Raw genomic sequence first — 8,664 nt, forward strand, 5'->3', positions numbered from 1 at the left:
AGATAAACGCGGAGCGCACAAAAGAGCTCGCGGGTGATGACGCGATGATTTATAACCAGCACGGCGCAATTGATATTTTTACACGCGGGTGCAAAATAATGAATAGGCGCACGTAATTTGTTTCTCGCATGCAATACACTTCACTCTTGTCTTACTTGATGAGTGGCTCGGAGCTGTTTAGGGGGAAAACAACGATGAAATTAATGAGTTCCACTCGTTAACAATTAGGACCCGCTAGATTTTAATAAATAATGGCAAAATTATTGTGATTAAAAAAAAAATAATAATAATGGGTGTCTTTACGAAATTTAAATTTTTTCATTCAATGTTTAATATCAATCCAAGCTCCAGCAATAGTTTTTAAGGTATAAATTAGCTTTTGAATTAATGTGTCATAACTTATACATTTAAAAGCAGTGCCGCCGCTAATTTTGGAATCAGAAGTGAAATAAAAATGGGAGGGAAGAAATCGGAATTTTTCCTCGCGCTGTTTAAAAATTGTCTTTATTAAAAAACAAAACGGCTTTACCAGTTTCAGACACAGTCTCATTCTTGTATTAATCAGTGAGCAGAGCGTTTGCTCATGAAATAGGGTCACAAATCATGACCAAAACTAGTATGAACCTTTTTTTTATTAAATAATTTTTAAAATGATGAAAAAGTCAGATCTCTTCACACCTATGATCATTTCCTCCAGTGCAAATTTTCTCAAAGAAATACGTAATAAAAATATTTAAATTTTATTTCCTAATAAAATTTGAAAATACTACTCGATTATTTAAATTTCTAAATTTCAAGTTCTTGGCTTGGCAACATATATTTCTTTGGCACCTTCTTAAAGACCTGGCTCTATTTAAATAAAATATATTTAGATTCCAAAAGAAAGAGCAGATTGAGTTCAATTACTGCTAATTAATCAAATGTGTTAATTTCCAGCCTCGCTGAAAGGAAAGCAAAATGCTTTCAAATCTGCACAGTTTCCGAAAATGCAAAGCACACAGGGTCCAATTAATTTGCTCGAGTGTAACTTGTTAGTTGGATTAGCGAGTGGGAGTTCAAAGGTGCGATCGCTTAAAATGTAATTCATTTGATTAATCTGATGCGATAAGAGAGAGCGAGCGTGTAGTCAAGACCCCTGCAGGGCTATTCAAATCTCCGCAGCTGCCACCACTCCCCTAATTCGTCGGCCAAAGTGATTACACTTGAGTGTGTTTGTTGAATAAACATGTGAATGGCACTCCTATCTTTAATGTCAATTTAATAGCCTCTGCTGACAAATGGACCTGCATGATTTTAACAGGTCCTTTAAAAGATTGTGCAATATAAAAGAATTACGCGTTCTGTTCACAAATGTTTTAAGAAAACTATTCAAGCAATTTTGAAATTTCTTTTCGCCCACAATGACATATTTTTCTTAATCTAATATTAATTTAATCAACAAATAAATATGCGTCATAAATTCATTTAAAAAAATATGAGTTTTGCTACAATCAAGCCATTATCTTTGAAGAATAATTCACATTTTGCCTGTTTGAGTTTCTCACTTCAGAGTGTTAGATATTTTGATCTTGGAAGTTTGATTCTGTTGCTTGTGTAGATGCCGTTTAGTCCAAAGATTCAATTGGTTCCCCACCCATAAATTGATCCTATATTTCTATAATATATGCAAATTGTTCTGAAACAATTGCACAAAAGAAAATTACAATAATAATTGAACAAATCTTATATTTCAATTAAACAATAATTCATTATTTACCATAATAATTATACAACCTGCTATGCGCAGGTGTGGAACCAGTTGCATATCTTCTTAATTTTCTACATTGTGGGCCTGCGGCTGAAGAAATTTTTTTTTTAATTAATATTTTACCTATGAGCCTTTCTCTTATGGTATAAGGATCCTTTATAATTGGTTAAAAGTCTGCCTTGAATAATTTATTTGGAAGAATATTTTAGATCTAAAAATAATATTAAAATCTGAATCATGTAGATGTTGTGCAAGTCATTGTATGCATTTATTTAGAATGTTTAAGTGATCTGAAAAAAATTGATTAATATTCCACAGTTCCACAGCATAAATAAATAAATATCAAAACATTCAAGACAATTTTCATATCATCGCAACCATACAATTTTTTCTTTCTTCGGATTTCATTATTTTTTACTCTTATAAGCTAATAAAAAAATTGATGAAAATCAGCCATGAGCACCCCTGACGAAAACAGAGAATTTTCGCTGGGCGCAGTGCGTCGCATAAATAAAATATCCACTGAGCTCTTCAGCGGTCCCATTGTGCCGCTCTCTCTCTCTCTCTCTCACTCGCGTCGTCACTCTATTAGGGTAACAGCCCCATTGTCTCCGATACTCTATTGAATCTCGTTTTTAATTACGCGCTCGAACCATATTTGCGCTCGTCGTCGTCGTCGAGGGCGAAAAAAATGATGATAATAAAAAGAAAGGCAAAAACTGGCGGGGTGTACACAAATTATTTCGCACAGGGCGCACGGGGGCTTAATCCAATGATGCAATGCAGTAAGAATAATCAAATTCACCCCCTCATTGGCTAATGTGACGATTGTGAACTCTCTATTTGTGGAGCATCGCCCCGCCTCTATATTTATAAAGGCGGTCTTTAGGGGATGATATGAACCTGCTGCTTGATCATCCCCACATTGTTCGCTTAGCAACCACCATGGCAGGACCGTTCTTGTCACCCCTGCCGGGGGATTTGCTCTCCGAGTACATGTTCGGCCGCAGAAGACAGGTAGGACACATATTTTTCTGGTTCCTTAAATAGTTAATTTTGATACTTAATTTTGTTAAATGCAGTGATTCTCAAATTCTCTTTATGAGTCTCAAAGATGCATTATTTTACGTTAAATTACAGCTATTCACACTTTAAAAACGGATAGATAGTTAGATATAATTATTCTAATATATGAAAATCAATTGACTTTGAAACATCCTTTGTTAAATTTGTTTCAAAATTCAATCTTTATAGTATTATTTTTAACCAAAAAAACCCTATAAACAATTTTCAACATCTGATAAAAAAAAATAATAAACGATCAATTTGTAGTAATTAAGACAAATGTAAGCAACTTATTTTCCTAATTGAAATGAAATTCAAAACTTTGTGAAGCGCTTTTTTTAATAAATCGAGAAATATCAATGCTAAGTTTTAGTTTGAATTAATGGTTTTTACATTTTGCAAATTATTAGACTAATTTACTAGATTGAAAAATTAAAAATAAATCAAATTTGCCATACGTTATATTATGTTGGTTTTGACAAATTTATTAATGAAATTATATTTTAAGGAAAAAAGCAGTAATTTTCAAGTAAAATTATTTTTTTTTTATAACAAATAAATCTTACTTGGAAAAAGAAAAAAATCATCTCCCTTCTAATTATGCACATTTCAAGTCTCTTGCACTCCCTTAAGCGCGGATCTTTTTATGGCAAATAAATCTTATCTTATAAAATTGTAGCAAAGACGCAACAGGACGACTTTCACCCCTCAGCAGCTGCAGGAGCTGGAGGCGCTTTTCCAAAAGACGCACTACCCCGACGTGTTCCTGCGCGAGGAGGTCGCCCTCAGGATCAACCTGTCCGAGGCGAGAGTGCAGGTGTGGTTCCAGAACCGGCGGGCCAAGTGGCGGAAACAGGCGCGTCTGCAACTCCTGCAGGACGCCTGGCGCATGAGGTGCCTCGGCTTGGGCGCACCACCCCTTCTGCTCGGACAACCACCTCAGGCAGAAAACGAGCCGACAAACCTCAGCAACAAAATCATCGATAGCTACCGCGTTCCCCAGAAGTGAGTAGAATCACAAAATATGGCTAAGAATGATTATTTTTTTAAGGATAATTAACTTCTTATTAGTTTTTGTAAAACATACAAAAACAAAACTTAAAAAGTTTTTTTTTTATAAAATTTTATTCACTCATTTGGTTTAAATTTAATTAAATTTAGATTGAGTTTATTGACTTATAAACGGGCAAACCCTGTCCAAAGACATCATTTTTGATATACAAAAGGAACCTATAATTAATTAATGATTTAATCAATAATTTTAATAAAAATAATACTCCTAATCTGCATGAAAACATTTGTCAAATACATTTTTGAAAATTAACATATATTTTGTTGACATTATCCGCATTTAATCTTCAACAACATAATTCAATTTTTGAGTGATCTAGTCTATTTTCAGCTTTTGCTTTTTTCGCAGGCCAATTTGTGGCTACCCAAGTCAGCCGTCAGCCGCGAGACTTTCTCCGACCCAGACCACGTCTAGTGACGAGGAGGACTCAGTGGCCGAGAGACTCAAAGTCAGTCCAGCACCGCAGCCGACCACGGTGGTCACAACTTAACGCAGCCGGCTCATCGTTAACCGTGATCTTAAAACAATGACTTATGATGTTCTTTAACACTGCTGTTTAAACTTGCTTATACTTATAAATAGCTGTTCCGTATAGAGAGGTGAACAGAAAATAGTTGATTTTAGTAATAGTACTGAATTGAGTTGTTAAATCATCTAACAATGTCATATATGCAATAAAATGCAAAAGATATCGAACAAAAATTTCAGTTCATTTTTTTCTATTTATTCACTGGTACTTTCAGGTTGTGAAACTTCTTTAGGGTGTCAGTATTTATAATCTATCGGCAGTATTTTTATTCATTTTATGCTAAATTATTTTATTTATGGTTTGTAAAGTTTTTAATTCCCATTTTTATAGAACATAATTTATTCTTTCTGAGGTTTTTGAATATTTGTGTTGTCTGAACTAAGTTCAGAACGCTGTTGCACGCTTGGAATGATACCAATGAACGCATCCGTTTTTTCTGACGTTCGTTTCGGGGAATCATAATTATTAAATTTATTATCAATAAGAGAAAGAGAACTGTACACAACGAAGAGATGGATTTGTTTTACTTATTTTAATACGTCTTAAGAATATTTTTTTATCATGCAGTGTCTTGTATTTCCAGCTGCGATTTGCAGATAAAAAAATTTAATAAGTTATATAACTTATCCCATCAAACTCGTACTCTGCTTTATTTTACTATTCTGGAATTGTTTAGTAATTATTTTCATCTTTGGTGAATCTTATTATGGAATTTCAATAATATCTATTGCTGTTTAATTTTAATTTTTACCAATTAATACCATTATATATTTTCATGCTTCAAGTGTGCCTCTCTTATATTTAATCAGACCACCATAATTATAATATATTCGGCTTGTATGCGTAGTTCAACTTCCGTTCAAATTTTAATTATCTGCAACGAAATTATGAGTTTCCGTGATAGTAAAACTTCCATGCCACATAAAAAAAGAGTCCGCTTTCTACCGTTGCGAGAGCGAAGCGGCTTACTTAGAATAGCTTCAGAATTGTTGAAATTTGGAATCTTTTTCCACCAGAAGACACGGAGGATTGTTTTTCGGTAAATACACAATTTACACCTTTTCTTTAAGGCTACGTTAAAAATTAAAATGAAGTTTTCTGTTAAATTTAGAGTAGACACGTTATATCATTTCTCCACAATTTATGCAGAGCAACAAATTTATATTTTTCCCTTATGATATGGAATTAAAATTATTGCAAAAAAATAAAAAAAACTTCATTTCCGCCTATGTATTTTTCCTTTGTGTTCAATTTTGCGCTGAAGTTTATTGCTCATTTTACTGTTCATCAGGTTGGAGCCATATTTGATTCCATTATGCTACTCCTACAAGGAAAATTACTCATTTGCATCGCAATCGTATATTTGGTTCATTCTGAAGTAAGCTTAATTAATTGTTTTTTCTTCGACTGGATAATTTTTAATTGTAAAAATTCGGTGTTACAGACTTTTGCTCAGGATAAACTTGCCATTAAAATCAAATATCAAAATGCACACGTTGGTAATAACGACAATTATATCTGTTGGATTTACTCTTAACTGTAAAAAATGCATTAAAGTATCTGCGTGGCGGCTGAAAATGAGCAGTCGGAGGGTGGCCATAGTAAAATGCTGCGGAAAATTGCGTTGCACGAAATACTCAAAGGGTTCTAAGCAATTTAACAGAACTTTCTCCAATACACTTGTATATTTTTTGATGAATTATTTTAAACACATTACTTTTTTAATAACAAACTTAATATAGCACAATTATAATGAGCAGAGTGGTCAAAGTACAAAGTTGCTTTCATCGTCCACTCCTTCTATCTCTCTAGACGAGACAATTGCTCTTGAGGAAACTACAACTAGTGGTACCAATGGTGATCAGTTGCTGGAATATGGATCAGGAACTCAAGAAACTTCTTCCCTTGCTTCGGAGCAAACTCCAGGCCAACCTTCCTTGATTGATAATACATTAAATTTAATAGTTAATACGGAAAACTCGTCGCCCGTCTCAATTTTGCCGTTCAGTTCTAATGATGGTTCAATCACCACTGATCAGACAACAGCTGGAAACTCCCTAGAGCTTCAAAGTACAGTGGGATCACTTCTTCAACCTTCACCGTTACCCCAATTACCAATAACTTCATCTGCAAACACATTCACGACTTCCACTCTGTCCAGTAATCAAGTGGCAACTTTTTCTAAGTCGATTCTTACATCAACCGTTCAGTCATCAAAATCCAATACCCAACTGCTAGCGACCTCAACGCCGAACCTTACTAAAACTTTGTCTTCCGCAACAACTACCCCTACAGTACAGTCAAAAACCATTGCTCAAGTGGCATCAACTTCAATGTCGAACCCAACAACAACTACAGCATCAACCTCGACAACTACAACCCCCAGTGTTTGCATTACCAACGGGCTTCAAGTTAATGTATCCAAATATTAACTTTTTACACGAAACAGTTAATTAAGAGAATTAATAAAATGTCTAGACAACGTTGATGGATGCGGAAAACCATATTAAAGGTTTTTTGGTGTTGAAATCTTGTTAAGATAATTCCAAATATTCATTAGATTACCAAAAGCTTGGTTTTTGGATGCGGACAAATGGAAAGCAATTTTTATTTGGTCTTTCTCGGGTTTGAATGCAATCATTACTTAATTTACATTAATTAATTTTTTTCATTTCTTTAAGCTCACTTGGTCTGATGCTTGGGCACGCTGCTGTTCCTTACGGATGAGACCCTTAATGCTAGCATCTATTTCAAATGATATTGTTCCACTCTCCTTAAGTATCTTAAGATCTTTAAAAATTAATCTGACTTTGAAAATAATAATTAGGAGCTATTGTGCCGAAAAATCGAAATATCTGGCTATCTGAAGGATCAGGCAACAAAAGCGCTGCCAACAACTCAAAATTTATTTGCACCATGCTGAATATCGTGAAATCATATTCACTTGGCATACCAAAATACACTTTTCATACGCCTAGCGAAAACTGTGATCGCCGATTTTTCTATGCATGCGAAGTTTGCATTTACAATTATTGACGAAACATTTAAAAAAAATTCAATATTAAACAGGGCAGAGACGTTATTCCACCGGAAGGCGCCAAAGTGAATTGTCCTATGATTGAACCTGTCAATGTAGCAAAATTTAAGTGGTGAAAAATAATTCAATAAAATAAGAAAATTCGTCTTGCAGGCAACCATGGTCAACACCAATAATATGCAGATAATTCGTTACATACAATCAAATTTCAAGGGCTTTTTCTAACAGATTTTATTTCGTTTTTCTAGAACCAGCTCAGTATGGCCGTTGGCTATTTAATATTCCTGTAGACACACCTGAAAGTAGCAAGTATATCGTAAACAAAGATGTGATGGTATTTACGTGTTTCTTTCTCTACATCTTAATCTTTGAAATGCAATTATTTCAGTTAACGTGGATTGGGGCATGGTTAAAATGCAATTCCCTCGGTTTCAATTTGATCAGTTTCGAAAGCCAGTTGGAGTTGGAAAGATTTAACTCGTACGTGGAAGGTATAGAAAAAGTTCCACTAAAATATGAATAATTACAAATACGCAATACACTGCAATAGCCGAGCGTAATTACCAAGGCACCTACTGGACAAGTGGGTCGGACGACGGATACGAATCGAATTTCCAGTGGTGCTCCCAGGATAACGTCACAATTGATACGTGGAATCCTCTTCCACCGCGAGACACAAAAAAAAAATTGTGTTTCTGTGAATTTACGTGGCAATGTCACTGGCACTCCATCGTTTAATCAGGAAAATTGCAACATAAAATTGCCCTTCATTTGCGAGGTTTCCTTAAAAATAATAATCATCATTATTTAACTGATTTCACCACATTTTTTTTATAAAAGAGAAATCCTCCAAAACTAGAGCGATGCAAAGCACAATTTACCATCGATGATGGTGCGCAATTAAAATGCTATTCGATAATATGCATATAAAAAAAAATGATATTTTTATAGTTGATATTGCAAACTTGTTTCTACCAAATGCCACACTTCCCACCAACGTTAAAGTAAAAGGTTTTCCTTTTTTTTTGCCCTAATTCATGAAAAAATTGTCACAGTGCTACGCCAAATGCATGGGTATCGACTTCGAGATTGTAAATTTGCTATTTAAGCTACTTTGAAAATTTGCTGATTAAAATGAAAATTAGGTACTGGCGAACTTAGCGTTCGACGTAGAGAAAATTGCACAATTGATGGAAGATGTTTTTGGAAATGAC

At 34.4% G+C, this 8,664-nt stretch overlaps 1 protein-coding gene and 1 long non-coding RNA gene across 3 annotated transcripts; both read left to right on the forward strand.

The window, feature by feature from the left end:
* Positions 1–2,673: 2,673 nt before the first annotated feature.
* LOC132200893 (homeobox protein aristaless-like 4) lies at positions 2,674–4,572 on the forward strand. Of its 2 annotated transcripts, none has more exons than XM_059626666.1 (3): positions 2,674–2,764; positions 3,492–3,817; positions 4,215–4,572. In XM_059626666.1, the coding sequence occupies exons 1-3, from the start codon at positions 2,693–2,695 to the stop codon at positions 4,372–4,374; spliced, it is 558 nt and encodes a 185-aa protein (XP_059482649.1). In that variant the 5' UTR covers positions 2,674–2,692; the 3' UTR covers positions 4,375–4,572. The 2 variants fall into 2 exon arrangements, with proteins under 2 accessions (XP_059482649.1, XP_059482650.1); XM_059626667.1 differs by having other exon boundaries at positions 4,233–4,572.
* A 3,830-nt stretch (positions 4,573–8,402) lies between these two features.
* Positions 8,403–8,664, forward strand: LOC132201436 (uncharacterized). Its single transcript, XR_009442273.1, has 3 exons — positions 8,403–8,454; positions 8,506–8,541; positions 8,596–8,664. It is a non-coding gene; the product is annotated as an uncharacterized LOC132201436 (long non-coding RNA).

This window comes from Neocloeon triangulifer, unplaced genomic scaffold (genome assembly GCF_031216515.1).
Source record: "Neocloeon triangulifer isolate White Clay Creek 2 clone unplaced genomic scaffold, ASM3121651v1 ptg000014l, whole genome shotgun sequence".
NCBI lineage: Eukaryota > Metazoa > Arthropoda > Insecta > Ephemeroptera > Baetidae > Neocloeon > Neocloeon triangulifer.

Excerpts from the sequence above, each read along its gene's own strand:
- LOC132200893 (XM_059626666.1), top strand. The coding sequence starts at position 2,693 with ATGGCAGGACCGTTCTTGTCACCCCTGCCGGGGGATTTGCTCTCCGAG. Across the intron at positions 2,765-3,491 it reads TGTTCGGCCGCAGAAGACAG|CAAAGACGCAACAGGACGAC; the intron begins GTAGGACACATA and ends ATAAAATTGTAG. Across the intron at positions 3,818-4,214 it reads AGCTACCGCGTTCCCCAGAA|CTTTTGCTTTTTTCGCAGGC; the intron begins GTGAGTAGAATC and ends GTCTATTTTCAG.